Raw genomic sequence first — 21,077 nt, forward strand, 5'->3', positions numbered from 1 at the left:
TTTTTACTTCTTAGAAATGTGTTCTCTCATGTAACCCTGCCAGCACTTAAAATACCAAAAAAAAGCAGGTTTTTAGACCTGGTTTATAGTTAAAAGCACAAATGATAATAATAGTTTGAGTTTAGTGTAAGCATAGTGTGTGAAATGAGAGAAACTAAACCTATAGATAAGTTTAATATTTGCTGTGAGATGAAACATGAATGGATAAACTGGAAGCACATGCGCTCCATCTGAGCGATGTTGGGGCCGACTTATACATCTTTTATATTTAGCTTTACATCACTAAATCACCTTGTTGACTGGTAAAGTAGCAGCAGTGCACTCTCTCTGTCAGAGGAAATCTGTCGGGTTTGACTGATGACGCCAGCAGATGAAATGAGAATATTTTTTTATTGCTGGTGCAATCTGTCATTGAGGTCACAATTTTTTTTTATAACCACACAACCAGACAGGATATATAGAAATATGATACATGCGTGACTCCATTGTATTGAATCCAAGAACAGGTTGGTTTGGACCTAAATTATTTTAGTTTTTTCAGAGAACTAAATCATAATATTGCAGCTTTAAAAATCTGGATTTAATCAACTTATTTTGAGCAGTAGCTCTGTTAAAAGTTGTTTGGGCTACAGGTTTCTGACATTATGCTGCTTTTACCTCCCTGCTTGATTTAGCATTTTGGGTGATGTTTCTTAACCATCATGTAGCACTGTACAGATTTACTGTATTGAAATGAGTACCAGTAACATGGGAAATAATGTTCCATTTGCTTGTTTATGCCCGCTGGAGCAATATTTCTAACATAACACTTAGAAATATGATACACTCATAAAGTCTGAGTAGGTCGTTAACATTCAGTTATGTAGAATCCCCCTTGATATCACCCTGAACTCAAAATGAGACTCTGCTCCCGTGAAGTGATCTTTCACTGTTCTTATCAACTCAGTGCTGAGAAGTCAAACTGTAATTCTTCACACTGAGAGCTGTCCTTATGTCACGCTATGTCAGCACAGGGAGCCAATTAAAACTCAGTGAGATAGATTTCAGGCTAAAGTTGAAATGCTTTAGGACACAGGACTTGCTCATTTAGAAGAGATTTTCATGCATTTTGAATGTGTATGTCAAATGACAGCAAGGCAAGCTTTCACAAGTAGAGCTGTGTTTCATTTTAACTTCAGTTCTGTTTGCATCGACTAGTGTTACCAGCAACCTCATGTGATTTAGAAATGACCCCCTACATCGGTGTTTTGTGTGGCACATTGGCGCGGAACAAGCAGTTGTGTTGTACTTTAATTAACCAACAGTTGTTTTTCCTACTTTCAGCATTTGTTACAAGTATAAACTTTTGCAGCTGATTTCCATTTAAGATCAACTACTTAGTGTCTGTACTTGAGTATGACGACCTTTTGTACCTTCTCACCTTCTTTGTCCTCACGTTTAATAAACATTAATACAGATGATCTTGGAGCACAGCTGTTGACTGCTTCTCATTTTATGAACTGCTATCAAATTTCATAATTGTTCAGTTTCTGACAACAGAAAACAGATGTTAGATAAAGTACCATCCCAAAGCGCAGAGCTGCCGATTTACAAGCGACTAATATTGTCTCTGTGAAGGAAATATATAGTAGGAATCTTTAAAAATTAGGGACATGGCAGACGCGCACAGGATTAAGCTCGCCGGTGACCTCCTCAGTGATTACAGGTCCCCTGGTACTACAAGTCATGTGCAAATAGGGCTTTTATTAACTCAGCACCGAGGATTGTCAGGCAGCCTAAATATATATGTATGCTCTTTTACCCACAGAGTCACAGTGTTGGATAATGGTAGCCTCCGGATTTCCAATGTCACCAAAATGGACGCTGGACTGTACACGTGTGTAGCCAGAAACCAGTTTGGAGTTGCGAGTAGTGCTGGCAGCCTTTTGGTTAAAGGTAAGAGATTATTTTTTCACTCAGCTTCAGCCCCGGCTGACTGGCTGGCTGGTTGTCAGCAATGGCAGCTGGACATCACTTCTTCTTTATTTTTTTTATCCCGATAGTTGTTTTGTGCGGCAAATACTGCCACTATACTACTTGTTGTTGTTTGTTGAGGGGTAGTTTATTGTTGAGTCTCGTTCAGTTCAGTTCAACTCTTTGGTCTGCCCATAAATCAACTGTCATGCAGAAAAAAACAAAACCATACAAATGAAAAACAACTGCATAGCATTCGAATGTTGATATATAAAATTACATCTAAATAGGACTTTTGAACAATTTGGTACAGCCCTACTACAAATAGAGAAAATACCACAGTCACAGTAAACAGTGTAATGACATCAGCACCTACATTCAATTTTCAGTAATGTATTTTTATTCATTGTTGTTATTATTACATTTGTTAAAACATTATATATATAATCCGTTTGAACAGCTGGCCTCTTGTTGGATTTGTTAACCAGTAATAAACACATCATTTATAGTTTTCCATATATTGGTGGAACATAAAACAAATGATCTGGCTGTGAGACACAACCTACCAGTGCTGCATCTAAAAGGAAGCTCCACTGACCCTCGAAACACTGCAGATGAACAAACAGTGGAGCAGAGTTGCTGTAAAGACTCCCCTCTGCTCACCTGATGGAAACACCATCCAATTAGCTGATTGGCTGTGGCTGGAGAAAGCGAGACATGAAGCTCATTGCATTCAATGTTTAATTCATACTTTGTTTTGCACGGTGGCTCATAGCTGTGCTCGGTTTGTTTAAGATTTCAATCCATTTAAATCACACGCACTACTGCAGTGCAATGATTTTTCTAGGTCTTTCTAAAGAGCAGAGTCAACAACAGTGCTCTATTAAAATGCCTTTCAGTTATTCCTCCTCACAATATTTTTGAATTGCAAATTGACTTGCATAGAAGCCCAATTTTGCTTTCATTTTTCCCCCACAGCCTCTTTACATGTGCGAATGGAGCTGTTACATGATGTACTGTATATACACATGTGTATTTATAATATTGGTGAGACATGGAATGCAAATTATACATTTATTCAAGCAGTGTGAAGTATTAATGCAAGGAACTGCACAAACAGTACTGTGCAGAAGAAGGTTTTAACGAAGATAAAGTGATCTCAAATATAACGTATTGTGAGTTTAATTAAGCCAACATTATGTTTCTAGGTTACTGTCAGTAATATAAACATACAAAGAAAACTTTACTGACAATCAGTAAATACCTTTACTGCTCATCAGGGCTGCAACTTAAGCTTAAGCTATTACTCTGAAAATGTAAAGTTTAATTTCTAAAATATTATTACAGTTTTTCTCAATGAATCTTCAAATGTCTTATTTGGTTCTAACAGCAGTCAAAAACCTGAATTTATTTACTTTATAATGACATAAAATGGGGGGAAAAAAATCTAATTTGATGAGCAGGAAATGGTAAATGTTTTCACATCCTCGCTTAACAATGAATAAGTAAATGATAGTTTGACCAAATTATAAAATGTAATTAAATTGAACAGTGAAATTGTTGTCCTGTCAACCAAAGATGATGCAATTTAAGGCGCAAACTCATTCAGTTTGTAAGTAATGAACCCTGTCTGTGCTTGTGTTCAGGATTCTAAGCACGGTTTGCTTTCTGTCCTCCTGTCTGGTTAATTGCAGTTCATTGCATTTCACCTGCAAATCATTCCTTAGATCCCACCAGAGGTTGATGTCAGCTACCACTTCATTCTAGACACGGTATTTTGACTTAACTGAACCTCAGGTGTGCTATTTAAGTTTCACTGCCTCAGAATGCGGATATTCTAGCAAACAACACATCCCAGCAATTCCTGTACGATACTATGCATTAAAATCCAGCGTATATCAACACATTGAAACATCTTTTTATGATTGTTGCACACATGCTATCATTCAATAGGTTTACAGGATGCACACTGCCAAGCACGCAGCAAACTGCAGGGAATGAGGGAGCCAATTTGTGATTTTTCCTTCCAGCCATAACAGGAAATGAACATGACAGCTTTGCAATCGGAAGCAGAAAGTTTTACCCCTCTCATTTTACATCTGGTGCCAAACTTTCCTAAGACTCACCTGGAATGCACTGCCATGACCAGTTGGTTTTCCTTAGGGGGTGCAAGATAAACAAGCTGGCTTGTTTTGACAGAGCTGAATATAGACCTCTACTCCCCCTGACATGCTGCATTGGCTTGCCTGTCCATTAGATGCTTATGACATGCATGCATAATTCACAGTGGACTGGTGTATGGGCCTCTCAGCCTGTGCTATATTCTCTACACCGCGCTGCTGTTGAATGAGACACCCAGCCGAGACGGACCAAAGATTATGTTGATGTGCACCACGCTGAGGATGAAATAGGATGGCTTTTTGTCGCGGCACAAACAGAGCCAAATTATAGGCTTGGACCTGACCTGCTGTAATGGTTGAGTTTTCCCTTTTGTTTGTTTATTTTCCCTTCCTTTTTGTCTTTGTTTAGTGATATATAAGACCTTACTGTGGTTTATTAAACGGGAAGAAACAGATGCAATATAAGCTCACTGGCAGACTCCAAAGTAATTTATTTTGTTTTGCTAACATCTGGGACAGGGTTTGACGGTGGACAGGATTTGTTTTCGAGTCTGGCATGTTCTTTTCAATTATTTCTCAATGTTCAGCGAACATAAGACAGTCTGGAGAAGATATATCTATTCTAAAAGAGGAAACGCACTGTTGATGTGATTCTCCCCGTTCACAGAACCAACTGCGATCACCAGTCCGGCTGGGCATCTGGACGTGACGGTGGGTGAGAGCATCGTGCTGCCCTGCCAGGTGTCTCATGACCCCACGCTGGACCTCAAGTTCACCTGGTTCTTCAATGAGCAGCTAATCCACTTTGGTAGCCAGTGGGCGCATTTTGAAAAAGTTGGGGGGGTAAGTGCAACGATATTGTAAGCATCATTTACCTTATTTCATTGTAATTTGGTGTCCGTATATTTTGACTACTCTTTTGGTCGCTGTTGTCGCATGCGGCCTCCACAATTTAACAAACGGTTATTTTACTGAGCCCTGGCAACACAAAAAGCATTTTCTCTTATTCTTATAATGTGGTTATCAGAACAAGTAAGTCAAGCTACAGATACAGTTCTGTGTCTGTTTCTTGAGGGCAAGATCTAAATGAAATATGGTATGTGAGGACCTGTAAGTTACACATGAACATCCCCCTCAGATCGTTGTGTGCTTTAGAAATAATATACACACAAGTCTCTGAGTCCCTGAAGATCTTCTTTGAAACACTTCAAAATGGTTAGAAAACAGGATGTATTTGAAGCACCATAACCTTGTACCTAGTAATATTTCTAGTATTTGTATATCCTCTTGACAATCTGTATGTTTCCACATGAACATGGTGACCCCCCCCCCCCCCACTACTTGTAAAGGCCTCCAGCATCTCAAGGCAGGCTTAAAGCAAAGCTGTATGTGAATAGTTGCACGCTCTCTGTAACACACAGAATGTCCTTCTCTCCATACTTATTCATATATACAGTAGGTTAAAGTGACTCATAAGGAAATTAGCTATTTGAACTCTATTACAGTGATTACCAACAAATTTATGCCTTATTTTTCTACGGCTTAATTTCAGCCTCATCTTTACATGAGCAAAGTATTGAACACTTTTGTTCATGATGAATCATCATTATGTTATTTTTTTTTCCAGGGTGCTGATCTTTGCCCCCTCTGCTTGTTAATAACACCTCCTCCATTGACAAAGGCTGCAACCAAGGAATTCATTAAGCAAGGCTCAGCCATGTATTACATTTGATCATCAACACCAAATACTTACTCTTATAATTAGGAAAAGCAATTATGAGGTCTTGGCTTTTTTTTATCACCTCTTGTTGTTTTTTTGTATTCGGCATGATCATTAACAATTACTGGAGCTTTATAATTACTTGCAGCCCTCTGTTTCATTTAAACACTTGACTCCTCCACACCAAAATTGTCACATCACTTGAACTTTCCCAATCTTTTGGAGCAGACTATTACATGCTACCAAGCTTTGATAACGTCTGCTCTGAACTCAAGCTGTACTTCTCAGATCTAACTACTGCTCTTGTAAATGTGTGAGTACCAGTGTTTGATTTGACTTCTTACATCCTCAGTAATATATCTGTTACAAAGAGCAAACCAGCACCAGCAAAAGAATGTAAGTTTTAAGTTAAGTTACAAGACTTTTAATACCCAAAGGCTATGATATTAACCTGTACCTTCAGTAAATATCGGGGAGCAAGGTCATGGGGGACTGTATTACGGCTCAGAAGAAGAAGAATAACAGACAGGTTTGATTATATTTGAGAAGGTATTATAATTTCAAATTTACTATTGAAATGATAACAAAGGATAGCAATAGTTAAAAGCCCTGCAGCAGCATTATTAAAGTCTGCTCAACACAATGTATCCTGCAAGTGTGGACAAAAAGCATGCTTCCAGCAATATTTATATCAACTTCACTGTTGGTCACAACCTCCTTTCTCTTTGGGTTTATTACATTTTGCAGATCCAAATAGAGACATGCTATGTCTGCATTTTGTCAACTGCCAAATCTGCAGTCAAACTATTGTAAGGGCTGTGATTGATAGCACTGTGGAATGACTCATAGTGACTAAATGTTTATCTGAAGTTAACACAGCTGCATACTCTCTGTCAGAAATACAATGCCACTTAAAGGAAAAGTGATAAGAAATTTTGATTTTGGATTAACTTATCCAGCAAGCTGAAAGGGACATGACTGAAGGACACATTGGTAGTGTGACGCAGTCAATAGAGTTGAAAAATATATAAAAAATGAATCTTTGCTGTAAATCTTTGTATTTATTTGATAATGCATTAAGTATTTTGCTATTTTTTCCCCCTTAAATCATCAACATGAAACACGCAGTCCGCCCCATACAGTAGATACAGACATGATGTGTCAAGGACGGAGTATGCATTTACCTTTTGATTTACTTCTAAAAGCCTCATGATGTATGACTACTGAATTTTCTGAGAGTTATTACAGTCTCACTTGATTTAATAAGCAAGCTTGGAGGTTCTGTATATACAATTTGCCAAAGTGCGAGATCTGTGAAGCATCCCTCTCCCAATTATATTATTTTAATGATGGCAGGGAGTTTCAAAGAGTGAATGACTAGCTCTAACTAAATTTTTATCTGTATAAAATGTCCCTGATTATACATCAAAGTAATTATCGAGTCTCTTCCTGTTTCACAGTCCCGTACTTTCATAGATAAGACATCAACTTAACATTAGCTTTAACTTTAAAGTTCAAAGCTAATAATGCATTTGGCATTGAATGGTTGTCTGCAGAGTAAATGGAATTGGAGTGAATAAAAGGGATGGAGCTGAAAGAAGCTTTTTAATTCCTCACAAAGAGCCGTCCTCATAAACGATCATGAAAACTTTCACTCGGTTATTCGGTGCGTCCCTGGACTCGCGTCGTACCTCTCTGCTCCGTGATGTGATAAACTGAATGCCAAAAGAAATCACTTTGGCATTGGGCTTGTTTCTACAGTCCTTTTTAATTTATTTTGTAACTTTAAAAATTCAGTCTTTTCACTGATTTTTTCCCTCTCTTTTTTGTTGTGTGTTTTTTTCCTCCAAACTTCTGCACTGACAGCGCTCAGCAGGTGACATCATGATCCGAAACATTAAACTGAAGCATGCTGGGAAATATACGTGTGCTGTTCAGACCAAGGTGGACAGCGTGTCGATTGCCACTGATGTGGTAGTCAGAGGTAAGGATGTCTCTCACACAACATGTTAAACAAAAAATCAATCCTTTAAGCTAATTATGATTTGTCTTGTCACTAAAATCATTGATATGAAACTCAATTCAATTGCGAATCTGCTCTACTAAAGGTTTTCTAATGATTATCAAGTACAGCAACTTCTGATCAACCCATATCAATTGTAAACAGTTTCAGTTTACCCAATCACAGTTGAAAAATTTAAGAAAATCAGAAAAAAAGGATGCAAATCACAGAGGCAGATGCATGATTTGATGAGTACTGATGAAATTCAGTTCAGATCATATATATACATATACATGTGTGTATGTGTGTGTATATATATATATATATATATATATATATATATATATATATATATATATATATATATATATATATATATATATATATATATATATATATATATATATATATATATATATATATATATATATATATATATATATATATATATATATATACAGCCTTCAGTCCACAAATAACAGGGACGCAGGGACAACTTTGAGAGATTTAACAGTAATTAGTGATGCTGTGCTCTCCACCACCTTCATCAAAACACTAATGAGGAGATACAGGTATAACATTGCTGTTCTGCCCTTCATTAGAGTTTAGACACTTGGAGAATCTATGAAAAAAGGAGCAGTGAAAACTGGTGGTTCTGGTGTCTTCTGGTGGACTGCGCTAACAAGGACACTTTTTTTCCCTGTAATTCATCCGCCATCTGTACATCACAGCTGACATGCATCTCATCATAAATGCATCCACACATCAGGGCTACGACAGCTATAGATGTACCAGTGAATGGCTCATTTATCTTCTGTCTTTCATCTTTTGCAGTAACACACATTTATTTCTACTTCAAACTGTCTGCTAACCATGAATGCCACTGTTTTTCACAGTGGATGAAAGAATGCAAACAATGCCAACACAAGTGCTGCTGCTGACTGAATGGAAATAGTCTCCTATTCAATAGCAAAATTGAACAAATGTTTCCATTACCAGTCATTCACCAAACAGAACACATAACATTCACACAGCGAATAAAATAATGTAATTGTAATGTAATTAATGTAATTAAACTAGTTGGTTACAGTAACTTCATTTTGCACTAGCTTGCTGGTAGTGTGGCCTACATTCATATTTATAAATATATATATGTATTTTACTATTGATACTACAAACAGTTTTGGCCGTGAAAGAAAAGGAACATTTTTTTTATTTTGTACTGTAATCCACAGCTAACATTCCGAGCATTTTAACATGAATAGATTAGTATAGTATAGTAGTATAGTATTTATCCCATTCTTAGCTGGCTGTGACTTTTTTGTATTATATTTATTAGAAATGTATCTATTTAATCTTTGTCTATGTATCTTATATAAACCAAACTATATTCTTCCCAAGGATGGTTTTGCTGTGGTTGACCTTCTTTGAATTCAGAGTAATTGGTATCTTGCAAAAGCTGTGCTTTCAAACTAGCTTCTCCTACAACAGTGATTACCAGGTTGGAGACTCGGTGTATACAACTGCGATGCATGATTATACTGATATACAGTTAGATCCCACCTTTAACCTCCTTCTTAAACACCCGATGTGAATGGTTTCCCAACCGTTCAGATTTCAGACCCCATGAAATGAACCAACGTCTACATATAACCCTTCATCACAGGTGACAAATGGTAATGAGTTACAAATTGTTTCATCAAGGAGTGGTTGTCCTGTATTATATCCTTAAATTGCTTAATTTCAGTATTTAGAAGAGGTTGAACTGTGGAGTCATTCACTAAAAAATCAATCGTTCCTATCCTGTTAATCAGCTCATGGAGGAATTCTGAACCACTTCTGGAGGTCATATTATGTTCTTTTTTCTAATTTACTAAATTATAGTACAATAACCTGTTCTCTCAGAATATGGTATGACTAAAACAGCAACAGCTTTAAGTATTTCAATCGCATGTAAATGTATTTCTAATTCTGTTACATAAGTTTAATGTAAAGGTCACGTGTCAGTGTGAATAAGTCAAACAAATAGATGTGTGATGTATTACAGAAGACAGAAATGCATTACTTATATGTAAAATACTTAAGTAATAAACAGTTGAAACACACTACCAAGTCTGCCCTAATTCAGTCTAATCAGACAAATATGATTCGTTGACTCAACCTGATAGAACAACTTTGCATTAACCTTATGTTATAAATGAGATTGAAAAAAAGCTAATTAGAATACTTAAAATCAGTTTTAGGTAAATTGTTTTTTGAGCGTAATTTAAAAAAAAAAACCCATAAAACAAGATGCACAATCTGATCTGTTCCTTACACTTTTCAAAAGAAAATTTTTTTTCCTGCCACCAGTGGAACAGACAGTGTGTTCAGGCTGGATGTAGTTCTGTATTGCACTCAAAGCCATCCTCATACTCTGTTCCTTGTCAGTCTCTAATCACGGCTCATCCATTGTCTATCTTCACTCTCCTGCCTCTTGTCTTCATCGATCTCTACAGTACGTATCATCCTGTGTTAGTGACCTGTGGCTACTTATCCTTCCAGGTCCCCCCGGCCCTCCTGTGGACTGTCAGGTGACCGCAGTGACAGAGACCACTGCCTCAGTGTCCTGGGGACCTGGGATGGACAACCACAGCCCAATCCTCAGCTACACCATCCAGGCCAGAACACCCTTCTTTCTCGGCTGGCAAGCTGTTACCACTGGTAGGTTGGTGTCATCTGACAGTCTGTATGTAGGTTGTGTGAAGTTTATTCAGTAGGTTAAAAAAGAGATTGGGCTGTATGACTGATATCCTTTTCAAACACCATCCATCAAATGACAGTAAATAACACATCACTAGCATGGCTAAATTTTCCCTGGAAGATCTTGCAGGGCTTTGATGAAAGGTTATTTCTGTGATGTCTCTCAGTTCCTGAGCTGCTCGGGGGGAAGCAGCTGTCAGCCACTGTCATTGACTTGAGTCCCTGGGTGGAGTACGAGTTCAGAGTCCTGGCAACTAACAGCATTGGAACAGGAGAGCCGAGCACACCCTCCAAAAAGGCCCGCACCAAAGAAATGCGTATGTATCACCAGCTTTGCTGCCAACGGCGGCGCAAAATTGTTTTCAAATGATGTACTTTATATGTGGAAGACGGCAATTAGATTCCTTCAAAGAACTTTTTTGTACCAGTGTATTTCACAGAGTTCTCCATTTCCTCAGGACGGAAAAAAACATATGAGTGAACTAAATTCACAACAAGTAGATTGATACCCCGCAGCTTCAGTCAAACAGCTTCACCCATGTGTGTGCAGAAAGGAAAAAACAAGTCCTTTTTAGTTCTTCCATAGAAAATACATAAAATACAAAATGTTTGGGTGAGAACAAACATGCATGAAATCAAATGGAAGAAGTACTTAACTTCACATAACTTACATAAGAGTACATGCATCTACTTAGGCATATTCATAGATAAGTACACATGCACATATTGATAAGATCATTTATATGAATAAACATTAAAACATAAAGCTGCTACTAGCATGAAACACTCATAACTCTGACTGTGTTGTCTGCGATTGAGTTGCATTATGGGTAATGTGGGTGCTAAGTTTTAACGAGGAAAACGATGCATAAAAGGGGTTGGAGTGGGAGGGGGGCTACCAACCCAGCATGAGAGCGCTTATAAGTATGATTTTAAGAAATGTCTAACTCTTAATCAAATTCCAACAACCCTTTACATGTAATGTTGAGCAGGGTAATACTCCATATTTTCAAGTTGAATGACATACTTTCAAACTGGTGATGACACTGTCGTTGATCTGTTAGTTCCCAGGGTGACTCCAGCCAGAGTGAATGGCGGTGGTGGAGGGCGTTCTGAGCTTGTCATCACTTGGGAGGTAAACTTATACAGTGTTTGAATTAATTCAATTTTTGTTTGAGGGAGAGGATGTGAATGTATTTTTATTCATTTGCTACAATCGCACGGACGACTGAATACAAAATGACACGTGAAATGTTTGATATAAACCTGTTTGTGTACAAAAAATGAAATATTGATTTTGACACTTTGTATAACTGTAGATTTTGCATCTCATAGGATGTATGGTTTCACTAAACAAACACAAGGACTCTACAGCTCTGATTGAGTAGTGCTTTATTATTTCTTCTCAGTATGAAAAATCTTAACCAGACAGAGTTTGTGCGAGCTTTGCAAGTACAGTACCACCCTCAGCACTATTTCTCTAAGTGCCCTAATCTGCGCATAGCTGCGTTTCTTTTAGGTATAAATAGCTTAAAGATCTGTCATCTTGAGTCATCCCTCTGAGTCATCTCATACCTCCTCAGCCCGTTCCTGAGGAGCTGCAGAGCGGTCCGGGCTTCGGCTACGTGGTGGCTTTCCGCCCACTGGGGGCGCCGGGCTGGATGCAGGCTGCTGTAACCTCCCAGGACGCCTCGAGATATGTGTTCAAAAATGAGAGCATTCCACCCTTCTCCCCTTACCAAGTCAAAGTCGGGGTTTACAACAACAAGGGAGAAGGCCCGTTTAGTCCAGTGACCACCATCTACTCAGCGGAGGAAGGTGTGTACGATTACAACTACGCAGAAAAGCACACTAACACTGTGCCGGTGATCCCACTCTGCAACAACGGATCAGATAGACTTTTATGTTGATTTCAATTTGAATCAGTTGTGGTTTCATACACACACACACACACTGCACTGTCATGCATAAACAAGTGGCCAAACACTGAAAATGTTCCTCACAGCATTGATTGAGTGTGACGCAGTGAAATAGTTATAAAACATATTTTCTCAGTCTGTCAGTTTCTTAGAATGCTTAATGTGGAAAGAAGTGATATGTTGTATTTATACACACCAGTTGGGGTTCAGCAATAATTTAATGAAAATTTGGTGTCAGATGTTCGGTTGTTAGCTGCTGTTGAGACAGCAATGTCAATCTAGTCAGATCCTAACTCACCCACACAAGCCATGTTACCGTTAACAGATTTTTATACACATTTTATAGTGTCTCATTAGAAAAGATTGAAAGGAAACGGCATAATTCAAGAAATCAGCTGTGCCCACCGTCCTCATCTTCCCTCGAAGACGGCGGGCTGAGGCAACAGATTTTGTCTCTTCTCTTTGAGGTGTATTTGCAGTAGGGCTGTCACGATATGAGATTTTCACCATCCAATTATCGTGGCCAAATTAATTCACATTAACAATATTATCGTGATATCTACAGTAATTTGAAAATTAAAAAAAGCAAATTACCCTCAAAATACGAGTGTAGAGAGATAGAAAGCTTCTCTAACCATTACTGTGAAAAGAAAGCAGACAAAAAGAACAATTACTTTTAATGATTAGTACTCTTTTGCTTCATTTTAGTAATGAATATTTAATGTCGCAGAGCAATACTTAAAATTTCAGGGGCAGTGACATTGTGCTGAGTGCACAGACCATAGCCTCTGCAGGCAGTGGTGGCCTGAGCAGGTTTTGGTCTTAAAAACAACAGAATAGCATCTGTTTATCAGCAGGCCACAACAACTGAGAGGTAATTACTTTTTTTGCCGAAGGTTTGTTTGTTGTAAAGAAACTGCCCACAAAACCTGGTTATTCTCCAAACACGCTCATCTTATTCTTTAATGTCTTGTAAACACGCACTTGTACAGGAAAACTTAAGCAGTTAAAGGAGTTTTAGGGCAGTGAGGTGATTTAGGAGAGTGTAAAACTCCTCCAGTTATTTAACAGGAACATGTTCCTGTGTTTGACGTGCATGTTTTCACAAAACACTTAAAAAGATGATACATTTGTTTATATTTGCACATTCCCATCATCATAAGTGAAAAACTGTGATATCACAGTTTTTAGATCTGCAAATCCCACGACGATATGTTGAAGCCCTCACTGGATAGATTGTATGGAGCTGCAGTACATCAGTCAGCCTGTAAACGTGGGTGTAGTGAATCCGTGTCTTCCTCCTTATCCTGACTACCCTGTGTGACTTTCAGAGCCAAGCAGAGCTCCGGGGAGGGTGAGGGCGAGGAGTGTATCAGCGTCCGAGGCAGAGGTCACCTGGAAGCCACTAGCCTGGAGCAACAACCGCAGACGCATCCTGGGCTATGAGGTCAAACCAACACAAACCCACACAACAGGAATTCAACAAAATATAGTGGACAGTGCCAAAAGCTAGTGAACAGTGCAGTGACCTTTGTGAATTATTGTCTATATAATTATTCATTCATGAAGTAAACTAGAGTATATTAGAATGATGAAGCCTCCAGGAAACATGCACACAATAGAACAGTTTACAAATCAGTGGAAAGCTGATGGAATATAATGTGTGTATGTACTGTGTGTTTTCAGCTGCAGTACTGGGGTGAAAGACAGAAGCAGGACACAGCCAGTGCCATCAGGACAGTGGGGAATAAAACTTCAGTACTCATCAGGGATCTGGAGGGCAGCAGTACCTATTACATCTCCCTGCGGGCGTATAACAGTGCTGGAGTGGGTCCACAGAGCAGCATAGTCAATGTCACAACCAAGAAACCCCGTAAGGACTCACCCCATATTGTGGAGACTGACTGTGTCTTTTGTGCATTATTCTTCCATTCCTTAGTTTTTCCCCCTTCGACTAAAGGTGTATGGTCCCCTTGGTATATATTTCCTTTCACCAATTAGAGTAGAGTTGGACATATTCACTTACAGGAGATCATTTTTAAAGGTACCATGTGGAGATTTCTTGTTTATCAAGTGTATTTTTTGTTTAGTGCACAGGCTCCACAGCTCCCTCTGGGGTCATATGTGAATGGGAGCAGAGATCAATGTTCAGGAGATCTGTACCTCCAATCTGCCACCTCAAAACCTCATTATGATTCAGAAAAAAGTGGCAGGGCTGTGAATGACAGTAGTAACATTGCAGGAATAAGTATGTAAAGGGTAACATTCATCTGAGGAAAGGCGCTTTCATGTGGTGCAAGCAAGCCAATCAGAATACTTTCTTAATCCCCCAGGGGGAAATTGTTCTTGTTCCAGATGCTCCATGCAAAGTAGAAATAGAAATAAGCATGAATAGAAACAAGAGATAAGGATATACTTAAAAATAGTAAAGTAGACAATAATACAGAATAATAAAATAGACAATAAAATAGACAATCTCAAGTGTTCAATGACCACTCCAAGTTTTTACAGATGTACAGTGCAATATATATATATATGGTATGGGAAATATACAAAGAGACACGCACAACAGCAAACAGAATAGCACTGGCCACCACAGACTCATAAAACATCCTCAGCATAGTCCAGCAGATGACAGTGAGAGAGTGGAGCCTCCTTAGAAAATAGAGGCGGCTCTGTCCCTTCTTGTAGAGGACTTCAGTGTTCTTAGTCCAGTCCAGTTTATTGTCGATGAACACCCCCAAATATCTGTAGTGTTCAACGATGTCCATGTTATGCCCCAGGATGGAAACTGGGGTCATTGGTGTCCTGGTTCTCCTCAGATCCACCACCAGGGTCAAAATACTCGGCTGATGATAAATTTGAATTTGCTGCCTCTACATGTGTCCAGTCCAGTTCAGATCTCGTAGACTTAATACAGAAGCTAGTAAACATGAAGTCAAAAACAGCTCCTTCCCAGCTGGTGTTGTTACGATATTGGAATTTCTAACTTTGATAGAATACCTTGAAAAATATCAATGTTCGAAACCATGTTTGATACGACAGGGAAAAAAATACGTAACATCAGGGACCTGAAACCTCTGATAGTCATTAAAAATATATATGCTATATAACAAGGCCTCTCTACTGTGTGTTAATAACAACAGCATCTAATTTGATATACCTGTGGAGGAGGTGAGACTAGATAGGCCCTATAGCGAGCACTGTGCCAACTCACACTCTGAGAGGAGAGCTAAAAAAACCTGGAGTGAGTACTGGAGTGTTGATACTGTAAAAAATGAAACAATTTCAAATTTTCAGTATTGATATGACAACCTTATCGGCCACCATGTTTCCTAAGAGATGCCAGTGTTGCCAAGCTCTCTTATATTGAGGCTTTCGGCAGCTGTAAGTGTTGCAATACCACCACCTGCTGGATTGGCCACTGCCCCGTCCATGACGGACTCGTCATGTGAAAGCTCAAGACAGAAATGTTCCTAAATTTGCATGTGTAAATGGTGAGAATCATTAGCAGTGCCTGAAGAGGTGTCCCAGTAATTTACCAGAAGCTTTGTGTAAAAGAGGCTGTCATCTCCTCCCACCTTCCCCGTTCCTCACTGCATTGGTTGTCAAAATAAAATAAAAAGTCATAATATAATCTGTTAAAACAAACAAAACAAAACTGTTATTTTCACATTCATATGAGGCCTAAACATGTGTCTTTCAGTGTTTTTTTGTTTCTCAGTGTTTTACCAACATGAATAGGGCAAAATAAATGAATGTCATGTAGCCCTCATGGCATTTCTTTTATGTAAATGCCAGTTTAATTTACAGTCATACTGGGCGATTTGGCATGCAGGCTTCACTGGAAAATGATGAGATGTTTCCTGTTAAGAGATTCCCTATAAACAATAGTTAATTCCTCTTTATATTGTTTCATCTTCCACCGTCACCTGTGTGCCAGTTAGGGCTGCAACTAATGATTATTTTTACTATTAGTTGCTCGGTCTATAAAATGATAATTCTCAAAAATGTCTCTTTTTTTACTTACTTTTTAACTTGTTTTCTTTAACAACTTAATCGATTCTCAAAATTGTGTTAATGATCAATTTAATATTTGACAGCTAATCGATTGAGTAAGCCTTCACATGTGCGTCCTTGGTGCAGGATTCAAACAAAACAGGGGCGGAGTCATAAAAACAGGGGCCCCGTGTCACCTGTGACAGATGTGCAGCATGTTGTGTTAACATGGGCTAATTTAAATTAATTACAGTTATAATACAGTTGTGCGCTCTCACATGCCCCCCATTGTCCCACCATCCCCTCCACAAACATCCAGACATACTGTTCTCACTCCCACACACTCCTGGAGTCACCACTCCTTCCTACAGTCTGATGATAAACGGATAATGAGAAATCTCCTTCATGCCCGGTTGGTTCAGGACTTTACAGTTTATTGATCACGTCGCTTACTGTTGTTTCTCCTCCCTCCTCCTCCTCCTCCTCTTCTTTCTCTTCTCCTCCTACTCACCTTCGTTGTCCTCCAGCGCCCAGTCAAGCCCCAGTCAAAATCATGTGGAACACTTCCGACTCCAAGGTCATCCTGAGGTGGGACCAAGTCCATGCTCTGGAGAATGAGTCAGAAGTGACAGGATATAAGGTACAAAAGAAGTGAAAGGCTTTACGCTTGACAAGTGAACGGTTTTATTGATTGTAACAGAGAACGACAGACTGTCACTGGGTCCATTTACTCCGTATGAGCACTCACTCATATTTCAGAATATCCAGATTTGACTGATGAGTGAGAAAGCATCTAAACTTCTTCCAGTCATATATTTACTGCTTTTAATTTAAAAAGTGCAGCTTGAATTTAAGTATTTATGTCATGGTAAGTTGTGTTGAATGTAGCTGCATTTTAATGAAATCTTTCTTAGGTCCTTCACAATAACAAAGCCTTGATAAGCCCAACCGCCCACATGCCATTTTTTTTTATCCATGTCATTGTAGCCGCACACAAAAATCTTCTCTGATTGTAGCTCAAGAAGGAGACTCATACCGACACATGCATCCACAGGGTTGAGCTGCAGCTGAAAATTCAGGGTGATGCTATCAGATATCTACACAAAGATAAATCTTTGCTAGTTTCAGAGGCAGCACATCACATCTCATGGAGCAACACTCGGCAAGAACACTCTTGAATCCTCTCAAGTGGCACGCTGCAGCCTCAGGGACTTCACATCATGCCTTGTCACCCTTCCCCTGTCTTCACCCCCACAGGTGATGTACAGCCAGGACAAACACAGTCGTCCCAGCGTGGTGGAGACCAACACCACCTCCTTGGAGCTGTCGCTGCCAGTCAACCAGGACTACGTCATCCAGATTAAACCCTTCAGTGAGGGAGGGGAAGGCAGCAGCAGCCGCCAGATTACCATCCCCAAGATAGCAGGTGGGACAGGTTGCTGAGATATGAAACGTGAAATTGATGTTTGTGAGACGTCACCGCTGCAACGCGAGGATCTAATTGTGAACACCCACACACCGGTGTTTGGCGCATATGTGGAAATTATTTTCACCGCTTTGCTTAACTTCCCTCGTCTACTTCTGAGTTCTTTATCAAAGATATTGAAGCTTTAAAGTTTAATTTACTGCATTTTATGTTTCTTTTCTTTCTGCATGTCTTTTCATTCTGTTCAAACCTGGTATTTCTACACAGTTGCAGATAAAGATTAGACTTAACTTGTATTATTTGCAACATAGTATTTGTACGATTAGATTCCAGCGGTGGCTACGTGGGATGGTTTCCTACATGTGCCAACCAAAACATTTTCAATTACTCCAGAGCGTTGTGAAGTCCAACAAGTTGACACCACGACAACTCCCATGGAAGGACATTGTTGCTGTTAATCAAAAACCAGTGTGTGCACAAAAAAAACCCCTGCAGTACTGTGAACACATGCTCTGTAGCTGTCTTTTGATGCTTTCCCCTGTTATCTCTGACTCACGCATGGGTTTTTTCACCCATTAAATGTGAGGCCAGAATGGTTTTTAAATAAGCAATTTCTCTCTGAAGTCACATAGTTTGTTGTGTGAATGTGGTTTTTACAATCACCTTGGCTGTGACATACAGTCTCTTATCCACAGACAGCCTGAGAAATGTATGTTTTCATGAAACTGATGCTCTGCTCATCCTACAGAAAGTCAGCTGGCCCCAAAATTGAGCGTAGCGCACCAGTGCCATCTATCGGTATAGTTGCGACCCATACCACTGTGTAGTTCTTTGTACTGAATGCATTTTATACTTTTGATTTTGATGACTTTTCGATCCAGCTCTGGACATAAGAATACACTGATTTGTTTGTGTATTTCAGGCTCCATAGCCGTGGGTGCTGCCCCGGAGTCTTTTGCGTTCCCCGCAGTCAACCTCGCAGCGTTAATCCTCACAGCCCGGACTGTACTATGACAAACGTCTGCAGGAACCAGGCACCGCAGCTGCTTATTAAAAGGAGAAACAGCGAGTCAAAGACAACAAGAGGCTGACAGCGGCGTTTCTACCTGCTCCCTGCCCTGCCCTGCCCTACTGGGTCTTTCCTCTTCTTTCTTACAGAGATCTCTTTGTGAGGAGGGTTCTTGTCCTCCACCACTCTGAAGGAGTTACTGAAAGGAACTGGATCTTTCAGAAGTTGCTTTTATGGAACTGAAAGGACACGTGACTCGACCGCAGTCTCTTTGAAGACGTTTCTTTCTCTGCTCCCTTCTAACCAATGGATGTTATTATATGGTTTTAACCTCGGATGCCCGGTGTTGTGTGAGGCACAGTAGGATGTGTATATGTTTTCTCTGTGGGACTGTGCAGGCTCTGTTTAATGGATGTACAGTATGTACCTCTGGACTTTTGCTGGATGATGGGATTTTTTTATTTTACCTGGAGGAGATCTAAAGCACTTACATTACTCATATTTATGTGAGTGAAGTTCTATTTAATGTTTTTTTCCCTCCTCTCTTTGGACTGTCTTTGGGAAACTTCCTGCACTCGCTAAAAAAGGACAACCAACTGTTACTAATCCCTGCAGAAAAACGGGGAGCTAAGCCTCATTCCTTTATGACAAACCTTAATTTGGGACCTTTGTGACTGCCTGGATTGTATTTGCGCTTTTTACTTTACGCCACATTACATCGAAACCTCAGAGACTGTAACCAAAGGTATTGAGCCAGCGAGGTTCAGTTCCACCTGTTGTTGTATCATTGTGAGAAAAATGCAGCGTGTAGACCCCCCAAAATATGGCTTCCATCGTAAACAGCAGGCTTGTGTTGATTAATTGATGTCTTACCTCCCTCCCTTGTCCATGATAAGTGTGTAACAAAGGAACGCTGAGCAGTGTGAGCTGTATTGTTGTACACTGTATGTATGAAATCCTCAGGTCCCAAATGAGCCTTAAGTCTTATTATTATTATTATTATTATTATTATTATTATTATTATTATCTATGTTGTTATTGTTCCAGAGAAGTTTAATTTATTTTCCTCGTTTATCCGCATTGTATTTTGGCTCACTCATGCTATAATTTATGAAGAACTGACCTTAATGTAGACTATGTTGAGTCTTTGCATTTTTGTTACTTTTTATTAGATCATATCTTTGGGCGTTTTGGGCTCAGAAAACAAACATGCCTTTCTCCTCCATCTTTCATGAAGAGCATTGTAATACAAGTGGCAGTGATAACTGACTTTTCTAACATAGCTTCTTACAACGCGGGGGGTGGTGTTCTAATGTCAGCTGCTGTTTGGCATGAGAACGGTCAGTGTACGTACCTACGTTGCTTAGGATGTCTGAATGGATCAACCTGCTTTTAATAAACATAAGGCCATTTTCCTCATTTTTTTTCACTTTCTTCACTGTCAGGAGAGACCAAGAGATTATGGCTCACAGTTGAAGTAAAAGCTTCGTTGGTCTTACTTAGCAGGTGGAGTTTTGACTGGAAAAAGCTTAAGAGTGGACCTCAAGGTAAGAGTTTTGTTGTCAAAATCCTTTTTTTTCCCCAGAGTCAAGAAAGAACTGTCACAGAGAGCTCACATTTAAGAAAGTAGCAATAGATCATGAAATGTGTGTGCAAAATTTAGTAGAGTGGAAACACTCTAGTAAAGTAGAAAGACCTCAAAACTGCACTTTAATAAGGTACTTGAGTAAATGTACTTCATACCATCACTGTTTCTACATTAGCCCAGAATGGACAAACCAACACTGGCCCTAGAGAAGGCCTTTCCTGTTTTTTTCAGCAGCCACTGTAGGTCGGAGGGTGAGACAAGGTGCTCACAGTCAGATGCAATCTGCATACTCGCCACTAGATGCCACTAAATCCCTCACACTGAACCTTTAAAGTGCAGAATTTAACAAGCACATCCTGTTGTTGTGTTTTCTCTCCACTATACTGCTGCAGTATCCCTTTCAGTTAGAGGTTAGATCCTCACTTGGCAATTTAAGAAGTACATTGTAATCGATAAGCCTTTTTGTTGTTTAAAGTTATTTCCATTTATTTCAGTGTCACTCTGTGTCCCAAAACCTTTGAATCACACAAGAGAGAAAGAGCAGCACCTTCCACTGATGCCCTGATCAATATTTTGACAACAGATGCTCTTAACTGCAA

The 21,077-nt window shown here is 39.4% G+C and overlaps 1 protein-coding gene across 3 annotated transcripts in view; it reads left to right on the forward strand.

The window, feature by feature from the left end:
- The window catches only part of cntn3a.1 (contactin 3a, tandem duplicate 1), an 87,829-nt gene extending 67,520 nt beyond the window's left edge, over positions 1-20,309 (forward strand). For 2 of the 3 annotated variants that reach the window (XM_030421926.1, XM_030421927.1), the window contains exons 13-24: positions 1,808-1,935; positions 4,741-4,916; positions 7,660-7,777; positions 10,340-10,498; positions 10,705-10,854; positions 11,602-11,672; positions 12,121-12,355; positions 13,788-13,903; positions 14,143-14,329; positions 16,983-17,095; positions 17,713-17,881; positions 18,804-20,309. In XM_030421926.1, coding sequence (XP_030277786.1) covers positions 1,808-1,935; positions 4,741-4,916; positions 7,660-7,777; positions 10,340-10,498; positions 10,705-10,854; positions 11,602-11,672; positions 12,121-12,355; positions 13,788-13,903; positions 14,143-14,329; positions 16,983-17,095; positions 17,713-17,881; positions 18,804-18,895 — 1,714 coding nt within the window. In that variant the 3' untranslated portion in view covers positions 18,896-20,309. Of the gene's footprint in view, positions 1-1,807; positions 1,936-4,740; positions 4,917-7,659; positions 7,778-10,339; positions 10,499-10,704; positions 10,855-11,601; positions 11,673-12,120; positions 12,356-13,787; positions 13,904-14,142; positions 14,330-16,982; positions 17,096-17,712; positions 17,882-18,629; positions 18,767-18,803 lie in introns of those variants that run through there. The other variant, XM_030421928.1, reaches the window with a different exon arrangement.
- The last annotated feature ends 768 nt before the right edge of the window (positions 20,310-21,077 follow it).

Source organism: Sparus aurata, chromosome 7 (genome assembly GCF_900880675.1).
Source record: "Sparus aurata chromosome 7, fSpaAur1.1, whole genome shotgun sequence".
NCBI lineage: Eukaryota > Metazoa > Chordata > Actinopteri > Spariformes > Sparidae > Sparus > Sparus aurata.